Source organism: Rhamphochromis sp. 'chilingali' (genome assembly GCF_963969265.1).
Source record: "Rhamphochromis sp. 'chilingali' genome assembly, chromosome: 21".
Lineage (NCBI taxonomy): Eukaryota > Metazoa > Chordata > Actinopteri > Cichliformes > Cichlidae > Rhamphochromis > Rhamphochromis sp. 'chilingali'.
Genome location: NC_137949.1, coordinates 23,047,177 through 23,066,261, shown reverse-complemented (window position 1 = coordinate 23,066,261; position 19,085 = coordinate 23,047,177). Strand labels below are relative to the sequence as shown.

The 19,085-nt window shown below is 40.0% G+C and overlaps 2 protein-coding genes across 4 annotated transcripts in view; one reads left to right on the top strand and one right to left on the bottom strand.

Annotated features, from left to right (window-relative positions):
• Positions 1 to 4,391: 4,391 nt before the first annotated feature.
• On the top strand, positions 4,392 to 8,134 carry LOC308389113 (ankyrin repeat domain-containing protein 34C; the record flags this gene model as incomplete). Its single annotated transcript, XM_080870266.1, has 4 exons — positions 4,392 to 4,628; positions 5,097 to 5,279; positions 5,554 to 5,770; positions 7,281 to 8,134. 4 exons carry the CDS (start codon positions 4,392 to 4,394, stop codon positions 8,132 to 8,134), a joined length of 1,491 nt encoding a protein of 496 aa, XP_080726392.1.
• Positions 8,135 to 11,552: 3,418 nt separating this feature from the next.
• LOC308389230 (single-stranded DNA-binding protein 3) overlaps positions 11,553 to 19,085 on the bottom strand; it is a 39,357-nt gene continuing 31,824 nt past the window's right edge. Inside the window, exons 12-18 of one of the 3 annotated variants that reach the window (XM_080870462.1) lie at positions 18,522 to 18,557; positions 18,325 to 18,379; positions 18,005 to 18,075; positions 17,520 to 17,598; positions 17,401 to 17,429; positions 17,138 to 17,239; positions 11,553 to 14,368 (exon numbers count right to left, since the gene is read on the bottom strand). In XM_080870462.1, coding sequence (XP_080726588.1) covers positions 14,198 to 14,368; positions 17,138 to 17,239; positions 17,401 to 17,429; positions 17,520 to 17,598; positions 18,005 to 18,075; positions 18,325 to 18,379; positions 18,522 to 18,557 — 543 coding nt within the window. In that variant the 3' untranslated portion in view covers positions 11,553 to 14,197. Of the gene's footprint in view, positions 14,369 to 14,421; positions 14,654 to 17,137; positions 17,240 to 17,400; positions 17,430 to 17,519; positions 17,599 to 18,004; positions 18,076 to 18,324; positions 18,380 to 18,521; positions 18,558 to 19,085 lie in introns of those variants that run through there. The other 2 variants (XM_080870461.1, XM_080870460.1) reach the window with 2 other exon arrangements.

Here is a 19,085-nt window from a genome sequence, read left to right as displayed (position 1 = left end):
TAACCACAACTCTCAGCTTAGATTAAACAAAAATGGGATGCAAAATGGTCACAAGCCATTACATGATATTCCTAATATATGACAACATTAAAAATATCATGTGTTTATGGCGACCATTAACAAAACGTGTGCTTTGCCTGTGTTGTGCATGTAAAAGTTAATCTTAAATCTACATCCACCTGTGGAATCAGACAGACTAAGAGATCTGTGATGTATACTCAGGTTAGTGGCGACAGCAGTACAAGTGTTGAGACATCTCTCATTTCTTAATAGTCTGCGTCCAAGGAGCCAGACTTTCTTGTAATTTTAAAAAAAAAATTGGCTTGAGCAATATTTCATCAGGCTCTCTATAGGTCTTTTAAATGTTTTCATCAGACATTGGCTGCTTTTTCACTGATTTTCAGTCCATTCCTTGCACCTGATCATTTTCTGATGAATGTTTATGTTTGTTCTTGTTTGTTAAGCTGCTTAACACTGACCTTCGAATCATTCAAGTATAAAAAAAGGCACCTAACTCAAGGGACGGACTGCTGTTGTGACGACACGTAACAGACATCTTAGCAAAGAACCAATTTTACATTATATCTTTAGACACGTGTCTCTAGCCGCCTGTTGCAAAACAGAATTTGTGCAATTTTTTTGGGCTGAATCACCGCTATAATGCTCACAATTACAACTCTAAGTGATGCATTTAAATTTTTTGACTAGTAACATCAAGATATAAATGTGGCACCATGTGACAGTTCAACACGTGCTGAAATATAATGCAGAGTGGCTCTGAGGGAATCTACATTCTCAGCTTTTCTTGGTGGATTTTGTCGCTGCTGAGTCACACATATAGAGATAATTTAGTCTTCTGTGTTTGTCTTTTTCCAGCTGTGAGAGACCCAGTGAAACAATTCCAGAAACCAAATGCTTCCCAGCAAATTTTAACAAGATAATGTTGTATTTTTAGGTGTTAATAATTACAATCTTAATGATTTAATTTTGCCTATTTTAGTTAGATGTGGTGGACATGTATCACTGGAATTTCCCTTGAAGGGCTTATTTAGGAGGTGGTTGTCATTTCACATTGGTGTAACCATGACAAAATGATGTTACTAGGTACTCATTCAAAATGTGCCTCTTCAGAATGCTGCAGCATGAGTGAGTGTTGAAGTCATTCCCAGCAGGAGGAATGGGGTGTGTCAGGCGATGCAATGACTCAATAACACTGCATTTTGGACTGCAATCCATATATATGTATCTAAATGGATATTAAATGCTCAAGCTGATATTTCACATTGTTTTGCACACAGCTTGTCACACACACAGATGAAGTTTTCATTTAACATATGCACCTTTGGGAAAGTGAGCCAGCTGACATTTACTATAGATAGCACCCCAAAAAACTTTGACAGATAATACGTTTGCATACAGTTCAAAACCAGCCTGTTGCTCTATTACATCTCTGTAGATAGAAGACAAGATCTTTAAGGATTTTGCATGCTGAGATAACCTTTTCAAAAAGGGAGATGATTGCTGCTTTTTGAGGCTCTACTGTGTAGTAAAGCTTTTAGCCCTCAATACTAAAAATAATGTAAATACCATAAGACACAGTGCTGCTTGTTTCACACTGCCTTATAAACATGTTATACATGCTGCTTTTGCTCCGGGCTAAATCTGTTTGCTTGACCTAATTGTGGTTTGGCCCAAGTACACAACCGGTGTGCAATTTTCTGAAATGTTTATCTACTGTCTCTTCCTCCTTCTTTCTCTCATTCAAATCAAAAGTATGTACACAAAAATGAAAGTACACACACTTTCATTCATAACATTTTATGTGTCGGGACATAAAAATACAATTTTACCTTCGGCAGGTCGGATCAACTACATAACACAACAAGTAATTATATATTTAACAAAAATTCAGCCACTTTGCAGGAGCAGTATACAAAAACTAAATGTAAACACCAGCCAGGTGCTGCTAATCAAATGCACTCGATTATCCAATCATCAGTAAGTGTGAGCACCTCTATTATATCCAGATTCTTTCTGATTTATAGTCTTAGCTCTCACCAGTTTTATTTGACACAGTTTGATTAACTGAATTCATTTGTATTTCAATCAAAAGTTCAGTATTGGAAGCAGTATTACACTCATCTGCATTTTCATACACTCTCCTTCATATTTGAGGTTTTATATATCAACATATCTTAAAATTAGCTAAATACAATCTCGTATGAACAACAAATTACATTTTATTTTACATGTAAAATATAAAAATATAGTACAACTTTACTGCTTCTACAGGAATTAAGAGGGTAGGTTGTGAGCGTCTCTATAAAAAAAAGCAGAAGTCATTGCTTTGAAGAAGCAGTTGTTGCTGCCTGTCAGTCTGGGAAAGGTTACAAAGTTTTCAATTTGAAAGATTATTCACAAAATATTCAAGATAACTGTATCACCCTGAGAGGGAATGTCCCGACCTGACCGAATTGACCTTGAGGACAGATTGTGTAATACTCAAAGAAACTGCAAAAATACAAAGAACTACATCTCAGACTCTACAGGCCTCAGTTAGCATCTTAAATATTGAAGTTCACGACAGCACAGTTAGAAAAAAGACTGAAAAGGTATGATTTGTTTAGAAGAAGCGAAAGCCTCTTTTCTGTAAAAAAGAACATGGCAGCACGGCTTAGGTTTGAAAAACGGTCCTCCACCAGGATGATTCACTTAATTGTTCACTGGTGTAACTATTAAGTAGGTCAATGACCTACTTAATGGTCATTGTAGTAGGTCTGAATAATGTCACATTATATTCTAATGTGTTGTTCTTTTGAGGTCATATTTACCTAATTTATCCCGATAAGAACTGTATAGGTGTACTTCTTTTTACCATGACTGTATATTAACAGCCGCTTAGTGCTCTGAAAGAACAAAAGATTAAAATACAAACAACAGAAGTGCGTCAAAAATGTTCAGATACAAATGAGCTGCCATGAGTTTAATGTGTGAGCCTGCTTAGCCTTAGTTCGGTTTCTCATCTATGTCTCCCTGCCAGTGTTTGAACACAGATGGTCTCAAAGCAGATGAGAACTGTTCAAAGCTGACTCATATCAAAGGCCCTCTGGCTCTTTTGAAGTGTAGTGTTTGCAACAGGTGACATTTTGGGCTTAAAACCATTTATGACTTTGAACAGTAGCCGTGGGCTGAACCTCCCTTTGACCCAGAAGGTAAGGAGAGGACAGATCAGGACGGAGGGAGACAGAGACCGAGGGAGTACATGAAAGTTAGTATCCTATCACTTCATGTTCGGCTGATTGCTGCAGGCCAGCGACACGAGGACGCTTCATGCAGAAAACCAAGCTAGTAAAGAATCAGGATAAAATTCGGAGCAGGGTAGTAGGGTTTTTTTTTTGCATCGTATCTAGATAACTTGAAGATGACTGCTGTCTTTGTGTTTTGTTGAAGAAGACAGACTGAACAGAAAAATTAAGGTAAAAATGATGTTGAATGTAGGTACTTTGTAGATACTCTGCTCATCCATTAAAAATTTCACTGATATTAGAAGAAAATTTTAAAATGACATAAGGAAGAAAATCGAAAATCTTTCCCCAGTCTTCTTTAAATTTACTTTTTATAAGTATCTCTGTTGCTTGCACACCTCTGATGTAGAATTTCTGCACATCTGAATGAGCGACAGGTGCATGAGAGGACGACTGCTGACACAGACACTAAATAGCCAAAAGCATTCACTCATCTGCCTTCATGTACATATGACAGCCCATCCTTATCCAAGGATTTAATATGATGTCAGCCCACTTTGTAGCTAAAGTAGCTTCAACTCTTCTGGGTAGGCTTTCCACAAGGTTTAGGAGTGTTTATGGGAATTTGTGATAATTCTTGCAGAAGCATATTTGTGAGGTCAGACACTGATGTTGGATGAGAAGGCCTGGCTCGCAGTCTCTGCTCTAATTTATCTCAAATGTGTTCTGTCTGGTTGAAGTCAGGACTCTGTGCAGGCCAGTCTAGTTCTTCCACACCAAACTCGCTCATCCGTGTCTTTATGTTACCTGGTTAGTGCACTGGTGCACAGACATGTGGGAACAGGAAGGGGTCATCACTAGAAAAACATTCTCTATGCATGCTTCTTGAACTAATCAGGTGAACATATGAAGTTTGCAGGTCTGTAGAGATTGACTCTGCAGAAAGTTGAGGACTTAATTTTAAACACCTGTGGCCATGGAAGTTATTGGAACACCTGAATTCAATTATTTGGATGTATGAGTGAATACTTTTGGCAATATAGTGCATGTGCATGTCATAGTAATCCAATTAGTGCTCTGATTACAGGATTGAGGCATTTCTGCATCTATATATATGATATGATGTTATAAGTATCAGAATGATAAATGACTGAATGCCCTACAGCGGCGATGTTGGACCCTCTGTCAGACTGTAGCCCGCTCATCAGTGCAGCATCCTCTGGGAAGCTCCGTCTGGTCCGTCTGCTGGTAGACGGTGGAGCAGAGGTAAATGGGCGCAACCCTAAAGGAGAGACAGCTCTGCTGGCTGCCTGCAAGGCCCTGAGAGGGGAGCCTGCTGGGTCTGAGACAATTAAGCTCCTCACATACCTCCTCCAGAACAAGGTCAGTCCTCAGTGACAAATAGTCACCATTAAATACAGACACTTGAATGTAAACATGTGCATACAAGTTCAGCAGTTTATTGACTTAGGTGTATTTTTAATGCATAAAAAACTGTACTTGCTCTAAGAGAGGAGAACTTTTAATGCATAGTAAACAGGCTTGTGATCTATCCAGCTCTGCTTGTGTACCCCATCCAACTAAAAGGGTGTTCCTGAACATGCTGGCACCGGAGAACAGAATATAACACACTGTGAGTCACAGTTGAGAGCCACAACACAAAAGCAACAGTTCCAGATCAGTTCTAATTAAGAGAGCATTAGCCAAATTGCACAGAGTTCTGCTAAATTTGGTTTCTATAAAATATACACTTGAGCTTTCCGAGTGACTCCTAACACCGGACCATGTCCCTTCTGGGATAACCATTTATCACTGAATTAATCACTCAATTGGATCTTTTGCACTGATCAGGCAGATCCTAATGCACAAGACCGGGCGGGGCGTACTGCGCTGATGTACGCCTGTATGGAGCGTGCGGGAGCTCAGGTCGCAGCCACACTCCTTGCTGCAGGAGCCGACCCAAGCATGGAGGATTACTCTGGAGCCTCAGCTTTGGTCTACGCCATCAACGCGCAGCATCAGCCTACTCTGAAGGTTAGTAAGGAGCAAAGAAAAAATTAAATGAAGTGTGAATCAATACATTTAAAGGATGGAAGAGGATATTATGAGGTTTTGCATTGTTTATAAGTTAGGGTTTTAACCCTATACCATCCTAAGATGGAGTTCATTTCAATTAATTGATATAATTTAGTTCATTTTAAATGATTATCATTAAAACTACCAGGATGTAATAGAACTCCAAAAGAAGGAGATTTCAACACCTCCACAAGACCTGTAAAGTTACTTTACCAGCATTCTTGTACTTCAGGTATTGATGGATGCATGTCAGGTCAGAGGTCGTGACATCATCATCATTGCCACGGAGGTGGGTGTGCATGGAGGCCCTGTGACCAGACGCTATCTGAATGTTCTCCCATCCCCAAACACCTCACCGGTGTCCTGCATGTCCCCATCTGACATAGTCCTGAAGACAGGCTCGCCAAACTCACCCGAGGGCGAAAACATCTTCAACTTCAGAGCAACAAGTGAGTAATGAGCTTTGTTTACAGGAAAATGCCTTGGTTTAATTGAATTATGGTGTATCCCACACCAGCAGGCTGTACACTGAAATGGCTGTACACCTTCAATGTCTTAAATAAAAAGAACTGGGTGCATACATTTGAATTTATTTTGGAATTTCTCTAATCCCCAAGTTATTAAGACATATCTGAATAACTTGTACTTACATACAACCGTTTGAACTGATGATATTGGAATATGCAGTTGTTTAGAAATGGCTCAGAGAGACATTACCAGTTTGTTTGAATCTTCAGTTCTATTTCTTAGATCTTCAGTGAGTTCCTTGTATACTTGAAAAAAAAACTTGTGCATCCAATTCTTGTTTTTTAAAGTCAATAAAGATGTCTGCTGTATAATCATTCCACCCTGGAAAAAGCAGAATTCAAAGGAAATCATTAAAAGCCGAAAATGATCTTGACAGCCATGCCCGTGATGACTCCATGTAAACTTCTGACCACAACTGTATTTAAAGACACTGACACGACTGTTGGTTTTAGTTAAAGTTTCAACAAAGCTGCACTTCTGACCACACCAAACCAGTCAGAACTGCTACTGCAGCCCTCACGGCATTTTCCATCTGAACAGAAACATTTCATCACAGGACGAGTTCTGATTTTCAGAGACGCTTCTCTTTAAAGGATTAGCGGACCCGATCCATGTCAACAAAACACTCCCCCCACAGCATAACGGATTCCCTAACCGGCTCTGAATAATATTATCAGAGTTGTCTGGCTATACCGCCTTAAAACAGATCAATACTGCAATCTCTATATGCAGACACTTGCCTCTCCTGGATAATAGCAGATCAGCACTGAACAAAAACAAGTCTAGACAGATGAGAATAAATGCCTTGTGGTTGAAATCATTAGCTGCACGTTCATTCCCGAGGAGAGAAAATGAACATGTGTTGCCAGGGTGAGTGAAGCTTGTAATGAAGGAAGCTACAGGTCCCGTCTATGAACTCGATTTGTACCATAGAAGCAGAGTGAATAAAGACAGATGGTTGTTATGGGAAAGATGTGTCATGTGAGGGTAAGTGATGAACTGGGGAAAACCTGGCTGAATATTTTTAGAATTTATAGCACACGCTATGCACAACATATTTATATGAATGTGTAGCTTTGCCTCGCTTTATTCTGGACTGAAATAGGATGGATTGCCATGGCTTCCTGCGTGGCACTGTGAGAGGTGTTCAAAGTGGGCAGATGTAAATCACAGGGACAGAGATATCACAATGTGACGACTGCTGCAGCTTATATCTTCTAAACAAGACAATATCAGTGACTTTTATCATAGATGTTCACCTTTTTTAAGACACTATATTGGTAGATTAAAAGCCTTGTATGTATCCAACAGGGAGCCAGCTTTATGACAAATATGAAGAAACATTACAGCAACAGAGAAAGGATGCCTCTTCTCAACAGCTTCTACATCTATGATTTTAACCCCTAAAACTGACTTCTTTTCTTCCTCCAGGCCAACGAGGAAGTAGCAGCAGCATTAGCAGCAGACGTCCCTCCTGTGAACCACTGAGCCGGTGCAGCTCTCCCCCTCTCAGACAGAGAATATCATCTGAACCCTGGCTAGCGATTCACAACCTGGCCTGTCTGAACAGAGCTTATGAGGAGGGCAGGAGGGAGAGGAGCCCACAGGAGGAGAGAGACAGAGAGGATTTGAGAGGGGAGAGAGGAAGGAGTAAGGGTGAGGAAAAGGAGGAAGACGAAAAGGAGTCCCATTTTGATCAGTCCAGAGTGGAAGAGAGGAGAAGAGGCAAGGTTCAAAGGAGAGATAACGGATATGGAGGAGAGAATTACAGCCGCAGCCATGAGGATTTCTCTTTGAAGACTTCTCATTTTGTCGTCTCGCTCACTGAGATGAGCTCGACTCATGCAACGCCCGGCAGCGTGGTCCTCAAACGATGTGTCACTCCTGCAGGGTCACTCTCAGACAAAAAGCTCCCCACCGGCCTGCCCCCTCACTCCCAGCTCCGCAGGAATACCCTCCCCTCTGTCACAGTCGACCCTCCTCTACTTGACCTCCCTCCTTTGGGAAGCCAATCCACATCTCACCTCCAGGTTCCAACCCAGGTTTCACCAGCCAAAAGCAGAACCATGGTGTTTCTGCCTCACCCACCCAGCTCCTCTCCTCCCTCTAGAGCATCAGTGAGGCCAGCTCTACTCCCTCCACTGCCCTCAGCTTCCTCCGTCACCTCACTGGTTCCTCCTTCTGCCTCCTGCTACAACGAGAGAAACAGGAGGTCACTGCGTCGTCACTCGGTGCAGCTTGAACAGCTAAAAGGAGGAACACGGATGAACTATTTAGACATGTGAGACCATATTATATTTGAAGGATAATGGTCCCAGCGTCATTTTTACAAGTTAGGTTCACCAGTACTTGGACTAGTTTTAGCCTCTACTGTATAATCATGGGAAGAGAAAAGTTTGGAGAAGGAACTGTCTCAAACAAGAAGTTTGAGACAGGCCAAAGCAAAAAATGCTATAAATATAATTGAAAGAGCCAAAGGTAATGGTAAAATTATCTGGCAACACTTAAATAAATTACTTGGCCGTCATTCAAACAAAAGTAAAAACACAATTGAACTTTATGTAAATAATTCTATTGTTAGAGAGCCTCTATCTATTGCCAGTAACTTAAACACTTTCTTTATTTCATCTGTTAAGGAGATCAGTCAGAGCTTTGACTCAGTCATATGCTCTGATAATGTGAATGATGTTGGTCAAAATTTGTTCACCATCACTCATATTTCAGACACTGAAGTTGCTAAACTAATTACAGGTTTAAAACAATCAAAAGCACTTGATGTATATGGTATTAACACAAACTTCCTAAAGGAACATATGGATTTTCTTGTACGTCCAACAACTCATGTTTTGAATATGTCTTTCAAACACTCCATTGTCCCAACAGATTGGAAAATTGCTGCAGTTACACCAATTTTCAAAGCAGGTGTGAAGACTGACATGGCTAATTATCGCCCCATAAGCATACTCCCGGTCGTATCTAAAATAGCTGAGAAGTGGGTGGTTAAACTCCTCACTGCTCACCTAGAAAACACCCAACCCTCATTACATCCATTGCAGTTTGGCTTTCGGGCACACCACTCCACAGATACTGCCCTGTGTATGTTAGTGGAGAACTTGAAGAGCTTGCTGGACAAGAGTCCCTGTGTTGGAGCTGTATTTTTAGATCTGAGGAAGGCTTTCGACTCTGTAAACCATCAGATATTGTTATCCAGATTGACTCGGTTTAATATCTCCAGTCAGGCTCTTCAGTGGTTTGCCTCATATCTCTCACACAGGAAACAGTGTGTGGTGTTGGATGGGGTTAAATCTCCATATTTAGACTGTGATACAGGGGTTCCTCAAGGATCTGTTCTTGGGCCCTTATTGTTCTCTCTTTTTATCAATAACTTACCTGAAGTCTGTCCAAATATATTTACTCAAATGTATGCAGATGATGCAGTTATATATACGCAAGCAAATAGTGTCCAGCAGGTGGAAAAAGATCTTACAGCTGCTTTAGCATTAATACATAGCTGGCTGGAGGACTCATGCCTAATGTTGAACACCTCAAAAACTGTCGGTATGTATTTTTCAAAACGCCCCTTAAACTTGAAGCAGTCAAACATATTCCTGGATGGAGTAGAGCTTGAATTAGCTCCAGAATTTAAATATCTTGGGGTCATTCTAGACCCAACATTATCCTTCAAGAGTCACATAAATAAAGTGTCCCAGGTACTTAAATTTAATAATCGAAATTTTAATCATATACGTAATAATTTAAATATGAATGTTGCAAAAACTTATTTTTACTCAATGATCATCTCTCATATGGACTATTGTTTGACGTCCTGGTCACTTGCTTGTCCAACAACACTTAAAACTATTGAAAACATTTATAAAAGAAGTTTAAAACTACTTGACAAAAAACCGACTTCCCACCACCACTGTCATGTGTTAAAAAAACATAAATTACTGAACTTCAATAACTTAGTGAAACTTAAAAGAGTGAGTTTAATATATAAAGTCTTACACTCCCTTGCTCCACCACCACTAAAGCAGTTCATTAGGCATAAAGAAAGCTCAGACAGGACCACTCGAGCTACAATCCGAGGAGACTTGTTTATACCCCACAGACGGACAGCATTTGGGCAGAACGTCCTTTCTGTCCAGGGTGGCCATCTGTGGAACAGTCTTCCTCAACCCATTAGAGAATGCTCGACATTCAATTTGTTTAAGGCAAAGGTTAAAAACTGGTTATGGACAAATCAAGTGTGTGATCATGTATAAGTTGTATAGTTTTAATGTTTTATTTGGGAACAGAATGGTGTGTATGTGTAAGTTTGGTGATGGAGTTTTTATTATGAATGAATGATGAATTTTTATGAATTATTATGTCTATTTTTATGCTTAAGGACAACAGATGGAAATTAGCCCTTGGCTATAATCTGGTATGTTTACATTCATGTAATTTTTTTTTTTACATTTATGTTCATTAACATGCACTGTCCTAAATAAATAAATAAATAAATAAATAAACAGAACAGAGGATTTGAAGCATACTGCATGATGATAAGAAAAGGAAATACTTACGATCTATCTTAAGCACCGCACATCATCCATCAAACATGGTCAAGGCAATGGTATAGACACATATGTCTGCCAGTGGAACAAGGAGTTTTTATTGATGGTGTGACTTTTGATAGAAGTCACAGGATAAATTCTGAAGTGTGCAGGGCTACAACACTTGGATAATGAAAGTAAATGGGATATTCTTCAATCGCCAACTCAGTTACCTGATCGTAACCCAATAAGACATGTTTTAAGTGCTTTAATTTTCTTCAGATACTCCAGCTTCCACCCCACAATCCAGATATGCATGTTGTCTAGTGGTGACTCTAAATGTATGTTGTAGGTGTGAATGTTAGCATGAATAGTGGTTTGGTCTCTGTGTTAAGCCTTTAACAAACTGTCCAGGGTGTATGACAGCTGGGACAGGCTCCACCTCCCCTCAAAACTTTCAGTTAGATACAGACACAGCCTCTGAAAAATCCCTAAACAATTAATGAAACACTTTTGTTAGACCCCATGACTCAAAGCTGAAAAACAGCAATTGAGTTGCATTTTGATTGTTTGATTTAACACTGTGGTGGTGTTCAGAGGCAAGTTAGGAGGAAAAAAAAAATTGTACTGCTGCCCAAAAGCTTACAGAGCTTACTGTATACTCAGACTTGTGATTCTGAGATGGAGTACGGTTTATTAACTAATTTAACTTTAGAGGATACCTGCTTAAATTCTCATTCAACATGAGCAAGCAATCAACTCAAAGCTTGCTGTGGAAACCATTCACAAATATCTGGGTTCAAACACTAGTGTTTTGTCAGAGAAGTACAACGTGAACCAGCAGAACATAAAGAAATGCAATGAAAAAGATATAAGAATAGTCAGTCAACAAATAACTCAAACACACTAACAATGGGAAAGTGGATTATTCTTAGAATTAAGTTACTTAAGGTTTCTGCTTTTAATTTCTGCAAAACTGTAAATAATGAATTATAAATTAATCCCTGGCTGCAGCTCTCTTGTTGATTCTGTATTGAACACAATGGAGATATAAATTGTATGAAACAAATATTTAGAAAGAAAAAACTCACAAACCTTTTGAAAACTGACTCCTGTTAATCAACTTTTGCATTTATGTTGGAGGCAAAAATTTATATTCATGGCAAAAGGAGTGAAGTCATTTTATTTATTTTTAATATGTATCTACAACAAGGGGGACACAGGCAAAAAACGACTGACAACTTGATGAAAATTAAACAAAACAAACAAAAAAAAAATACATTATCAATGCAGATTCCCACCTTTTTTCCAATAAGTAATATTTTTTTTCGTCTAAAGAAACTTTACAATATAAAGAAACATACGAAGGAACCTCTTATTTTACTACACAAGACATTTAGGATCTGAAACTACCCTAACATGAGATACAAAGCAACTCCCCAAGGACAGACTGCCTCATATTCAATACTGCTTTGTCATCAAGAGGAAAAATGAGGAACTGAACAGGAAAAAACAAAAACAAAAAACAAAAAAAAACAAAAAATCTTTACTCCCCACCCCCTCCCCCAAAAGTCCTCTCTTAACCCTCCCCACCCCTGAATGTTACAGTATTATACATCAGCACAATAGAAATACAGAAATGATCAACGTTGTGACGGCTTTACTTACAGGACAGAAAGAAGTCGGACTGCATTTTATACAACAGCATTTCAAAGTACAGGGGAGGAAAACGCCTCTTCCTGCACCGCTTCTTAGCAACAAATCTGTCCCACGTGTTATTGTTTTTCCCCATTTTTACTTTTCTCAAACATTTCTCTTGCCTCATTTTTAAATAGATTAAAAAAATTCCTTCATAGTAAAGCACGAACTCTGGTCCCTGGTGCTTTGGATTGAGAGCCAGTGTCCTTTGTACCCCTCCTTTGCGATTCAGTTGTGTCAAGAGACCACAAGTTTAATTATAAAAAATATCCCAATTTATTGGGGGGGGGGGGAAACAACCTACCTCTGTTTTTGACCATGAATTTGCAAAAACAGAGGTAGGTTGTTCGCCCCCAATAAATTTCCAATAAAAGAGCCAGAGGAAGAAGACTTATATCTCATCTGAAGCTGAGTTTTTCAGGTACATGTGTGTGACAGTGAATTAGCTCGACTACAAAAGGTTTTTCCTCCCTTGTCCCGCTGGACCGCTTGACACAACAGCGTCGATGCACAGTAAAAGCCTCACGTTTGTCTGTGATGAGGTGAAATAGCATAATAGTCTTTAGCAGCTCCAGTTTCCGTTTCTCTCGTCATTCATATTATTTCTGAGTAAAAGACAGGCCTTCTCTGAACAAATACACAGTTGCCCAAATCAGCTCGTTTCTGATCAACTGTTAAAGTCGTGATTTGAAATATCAAAACATGTCAATGATATCAAAATGCATTTTACAGTATTTACAAAAAAAATTAAAATTAAAACATGGAGTTGTACCAAAAAAAAAAAAAAAAAATATCAGAGGGGTGGTGTGTGACTGAGTGTCTTGTGTGTCAATGCTGGCCTATTAGAGAGGTGAGAATAGGGAAGCAAATGGAAGGGAGGCCACTCGCTACAGTCAACAGAACAATGCCATTGCTGCTTCCTAACCTGCCATTCTCCAAAATAAAGAAAAAACACCGTTGATCCGATCAGCAGATGGCCAGAAGCCATTTCACCACAAGCAACCGTAAAAAAAGAGGAAGGACAGCACATATTCGAACGAAAACACCTGCAAGCTAAAATGAGCGGTGTGTGAAAGCAAGCGCCCGCAAAGTGCAGACGGACATCACAGTGTGTGGGGGACCTCATCGGCAAATGAAAACGATCCAAGTGTTCACTACAGGTCAGCAGACAGACTAACATGTTACGTATGTACATGACAGAGTGAACAGTGGGAAGCATTAGTGGGAGCGGTGTGAGTGTGGTCAAACTGGACTCGTGATAACGTCAGCACCTTTCGGGATGGATGGAGGGGGGGGTCTAATGATGGAGATAAGAAGATGCTGCTGAGTGGATCTGCATATTTACACAGTTGCTACTAGTTCTGCAGTTGAGAAAGAAATAATAATAATAAAAAAAACAGGGATAACACTTAAAAAAAAGGAACAATGATTCATAAGACAAATTAAAAGTACATAAATAAATAGAGCTGTGCATTTTACTGCAGGGAACCTAGGAGACTCTTCTTCGGGTGTGAGTTACTGAGCAACAAGTTAAAATTTTAGATCTTATAAAAGGAAGTTGCCAACCTTCCAAAAAACAAAACAAAAACAACCAATTAGTACCGTGAGGAATAAAATCTTACCTGCAGGGGGCAGTGTGCTCACACGGAGCCTCATGTTACACAGCAAATAATTACCGATTTGTGTGCACGTATACTGTCTTCATCATAATAAATGTGCCCTTACAAACAACAGAAAATTAGAACCTAATCTTAAAATGATCATACCAATAATCATTAATAACAATAATAAAAATAGCAATGATACAATACATACACAAAAAAGGAAAATCCTGTTCACTGATCATCACAACACCTCTGTTACAAATGTACACACAAGGAGAACAATGTGGGGGGCACGAAGGTCGGTTCTTCCCGACCCACCGATAACCCCATCAGGAACAGCAACAAATCAAAAGACGATGATTAAAAAAACAAAACAAAAAAATCCAAAGTCGTGGTTGAGACGCTTCCAGGCAGCTGCTGAGAGACCTGACACTGTGTCATTAGGGGGAGGGCTGTGTTTCAAGTCTCCTTTCTCCCCCTTTCTCTCCATTTGTCCTCCTTCCCTCGCTCATTGTCTAGACCCTGACAGGAAGCCAGGGAGGCTGGGGCCGGAGTCAGAGAGGAGGCTCTTCCTGTTGCTCTGTGACTGCTTCCTATTCACACCCGCAGCCAGCTTACATGCGCCGGGAGGGCCCGTCTTAATTAGAGTCCCAGCATGCTCAAGGGCTGTCCCAGAAGGCTGTGGCCGTAGAGTTCCCGAGTGAGAAGAGGGGAAAATTAAAAAAACAAAAACGGGGTGGTGGGTTGGGTAGTAGTGGGTCCCCGTTTGAGGAGGGGACAGAGGGTGTGTGTGGGCGGAGGAAGGGAAGTGATCCAGTCCAAGGTGAAGTAAGGATTCAGTTGAAGAAGAAAAAAAAAAAAAATCAGGTGTAGGTTACAAAAAATAAAGAGGGGGAAAGAAATAAATGAAAATACAAAAAAAAGGAAAATAAAATCACACACTCATCGTCATGTTGGGTGAATACTGAAAAGAGAGAGAGGGAAGGGGGAGGAGGGCACAGATGAGTGGATATGTCACTGACAACATTTAAACACCAGAGGGCGCTCAAACCCCACCCTGCAAAGCTAGAGGAAGCTCAGACTATGGTTGAAGCCAAGCTTTAACTCAGGCAATCAGAACTTTCTGCTGTATGTCTAATAAGGGCTGGGAATAGTACATATATGATTTGTATGGACTGAAATGAATCCTAGCTTTCAAACAGATATTTAGGAGTTTTAATGATCATTTATCCAGCAGCTGTTTAACTCAGATGATACCCAGCCCCGCTACTGATTAGCTGAATCGAGTGATTAAGGCTTGGCTCGAGTTCTAGTCTGTGCACCCGGTGGCTCTTCAGGCCAAAGGTAAGAGAGCATTACAGTTGTTTATGCAACACAAGGCTTACAGATACTGCCACTTCTAGTCATATAGTACATTTTTAAAATGAAATAAAATGCAGGTATTTATCATATACTCAAGCGCAGCAAACATTTATGTCAATCAACTGCAATCACATCACTGATACAGAGGGAACTGTATGTGATTAGTAAGCGGCTACAATGCAAGCAGAACACAAGTTATTAATCCACTAAAATATATATATATTAGGGGTGCAACGATATTCGTATCGATATTGAACCGTTCGATACAGTGCTTTCGGTTCGGTACGCATATGTATCGAACAATACAACATTTGTAATTTATTTTATCAACTTTCCTTCTGACAATGCTGTCTGTGTTGAGCGCTCAGTGAATCTGCGTTCGACTACTCCGCCTAGGCTGCACTGTCGAGCGCAGATCCACTGAGCGCTCAACACAGACAGCATCGTCAGAAGGAAGAGCGCAGGGCACCTCCCCCACCCTCATTCAGATCTGGCGTTTGGAATTATTTTGGTTTTCATGTGATGTATGACCCTGAAGGTAAGCGAGTCATGGACTAAAGTAAAACAGTATGTTGGATGTGCCACGCAATGCTCAATTACATGGGTGGGAACTAGTGTGTTAGCGCAGTTAGCTCGTTAACGTGTTGGCCGTCTAGCCCCATGCACGGGGCGATCGGCGGTAGCTCGTTAACGGAGATTTGCCGTGTTGTGGCGTTAAGGTCATTTCAACGAGATTAACCTGAAAGCACTAGTGGGAACACAACGAATATGACTGCACATTTACGCCGACATCATCCTAGTGCAAAGACAAAAACAACAAGCATGCTACTAACTTTAGCCGAGTCATTTAGACAGCTGTTTAATATGCTGCTGAGAATATAGCCCAGAAGAAGCGGATAGTATAGCTTTTATTTTGGAAAGAGACATTTCTCTGTAATAAACTCTCTTTTCCAAAGATGAGTGATTCCTCAATCAGATACAGGGCTCGCAATATCGCTAGCCCGACGTCCCGGAGCTAGCGATTTTTTTCAGTCGGGGTACCAAAATCTATCTCTGCCCTGCCCGTCGGGCTTTTGTAGGAAGGAAAATATATGTCAATGCTTTTGCATTCTTTCAGAAATGTAGCTGGGTAATTATGTCATTGGCATCGGTGAGCCACTGTCAATATGTGACATATTGAAATCGCGTTTGAATTTGCGCTTGTTCTTTGCTTTCCCTTTGCAATCGCCCGAACTGTGTATAGAGAGCGACAGCACTGATCTGTGAGTGATGATAATTTGTGCACCAATTCCTCTGACATCGTCTTATTAATTGTTAGCTTACTATGCAAACATGACAAGTGAAATCTCCCGCAGCTTAAACATGTGAGAGGTTGATCGCGCAGAGAATCGCTGAGCTTATGTGAGTGCGTGTGTAAAAGCAGCAGGATTTATATTTGACTACGATGACCTGGATGACTGAGAACCTTCACAGACAGATATATATTTTAGTTCTGCTGAGCCAAATAAGACAGGTCAGGGTGAAGAAGTGACAGCCAAAGAAAAGCTTACCACAAAACGGAGAAGTTATGACAAATCAGACTATAAGGCAAAAAGAAAGTGCAGCTTTATGGTTTCATGGACAAAAGAATTTCTGTGGCTGCAATATGACGAGCTAAATAACCAGGGCTGCACATAAGTGGTCCGCAGGTGCGCATTCGCTGTCAAAATAAAAAACACGCACAAGGGTTAGGGTTAAATTTAAAAACTGTACTTTTGAGTTAAAATATATATTTATAATTTTAATAAATGACAAATTAAAAAGGCATGAACATTTTTTTTGTATCGAAAAAATATCGAACCGTGACACCAAAGTATCGAACCGAACCGTGAATTTTGTGTATCGTTGCACCCCTATCAGCTAAAGTGAATTAATAAACTGAAGTGGGACCAAATTTCATAAATATTACCAAAACATTTTCAACAGTCTGAGATTAATTCTAAAAAACCAGGTGCACCCTCTGCTTGCATTCTTCCACTGGTTCATGTCAAGATGTCAAGGAGAACTGTTAAGGGGTCATGAGATGTCATTCATTCGCTCTACTCACACTTTCGCTTTGGAATGGGTTCAAAAAGTTGCCGCCCATTTCGCCGTCATCTCTCGGCGTCCCTGGAGGGTTGTTCATGCCCCCCATGTTATTGGGAGAACTCTAGAGGCAGAAACGGGGGGTAAAAATCAATGTTAAACTGAAAAATTGTTTCTTATTGGCAACACAGTTGAAGTGCAGAAGGCAGAGATTCTAAAAAAGTGCTTTAGTTCACAAAAATACCCAAATAAGAAGCGTTTATAGAAAATCTCATGTCGACATACCTTTGGCAACCCATCCATATCCCCAGACCCTGAGGAAGTAAAAGGAGATAAACAGGTCAATTGTTTTTGTAAGCAGTTTCTGTTTGTATACATACCAAACCATCAGTGTTCAAACCCACCTAGTGATCCATTCATGTGGTGTGGCTCCATGGCTCCCATAGCTCCCATTGGCCCATCAGGCCCAGGTCCCATAGGGAACTGGTGAAAAGGTGTGGAACAAATCTAATGAGTAACCACTAACACGATTCTCCATCCGTGACCTCTCTGATATAATTGTGATGTTTTCAGCCCGAGGTGAAGTTGAGATTGTTTAATTTATTCTCCCCACTTCATTCCCAGTCAATTCTTATTGAGCTCACTGTGGCAGCATTTGGTTTTTCTAAAGCTGGATTGTACTGGTGCCCAGTGATGTGGTTATAAGCCCTATTAGAACTGGATTATATTTTGAGGTTAAGGCTGTAATTTTAATCATTACAATAGCATCCATTATTTTAGCCAAGAATCAATGTGCAATATCTGAAAAATTAAGCAAGGCTGCAAAGTTAAACTTCTAAGAGAACAGTATAGTATTACTGTTAAAAAAGAAAAGTTATAGGAGACTCACATTGGGTCTGTTGCCTCCAGGTCCAATGGGATTCATCATCGTATAGATGTTTTCACTGGAATTAGTTGAATCTAAGAAAAAAAGAGAACAAAATGTTCAGTTTTGGGATATCAGGAGGTTGATATAAAATCTCTGAATCAAATATGAAAACAGGAAAGCGGACATGAAATAATGAGAGCACTCAGACTGACAGCACTCTGTGAGTGGACACACTCATGCTTTTTTTTTTTTTTTTTTTTTTTTTAGATGAAGGGGAAAATGGGACACTTCTATTTCTAATGCACAAGTGTTAGTGCTGGGGACATAGTTAGGTGACGCACCACCTGGGCTTGGCATGATGGGAGTTCCAGGTGGACCTCCTCCGCCTGGAGGACCCTGAGGAAGGAAAAAAGACAACTGTGAAATTATACTCATTGGAGCATAAATGAAGCATTCTTTAATACAAAAAAAAAAAAAAAAAAAAAAAAAGCCTACACTGCATCCTAGTCAGCAGACATGCTTTTATATAAGAACTCACCACATAGTTTCCTGGAGATGAGGAGGAGTAGGCTATCTGCAAGGGGGAGGAAGAAATAAAGAGTCAGATCTGAAGGTTGAAAGATAGAGATGTTCATCTAGACAAGAAAATTAAAACTAATACAACAATCCTGCAGTAAACGGCAAGTCTGTCAGGGAGATTTTCTTCAGCTGGTGAAAATGCTTTGTCAGAAATTTCCTCGATTTTTGTGCAAGAGCTACCCGTTTATTATCTTTGGGTATTTAACAAAGGAGATGCATGACTTTGGTTTAGCATCACAGAACAACAATGAGAAAGCACATTCTTCTCAGAGGTTTAATTGGTGTTGCTTAAACTTTAGTCATCTCCAAATGTACTTGATGAACCTGGTTTTAGGGGACAAACTTGCCGGCACTGACTGATGCACCACATTAGCCGTGTTCAAAATGATCTCCAACATTGTTTAAACATGTTAAACAATTAAAATCTGTTTAGGAAAACTAGACGAGTTCATTATCAAGTTATTATACAATGCATTGAGTTTGAATATTGCCAAGTTATTGTTATTCTTGTTGCTATAAGACT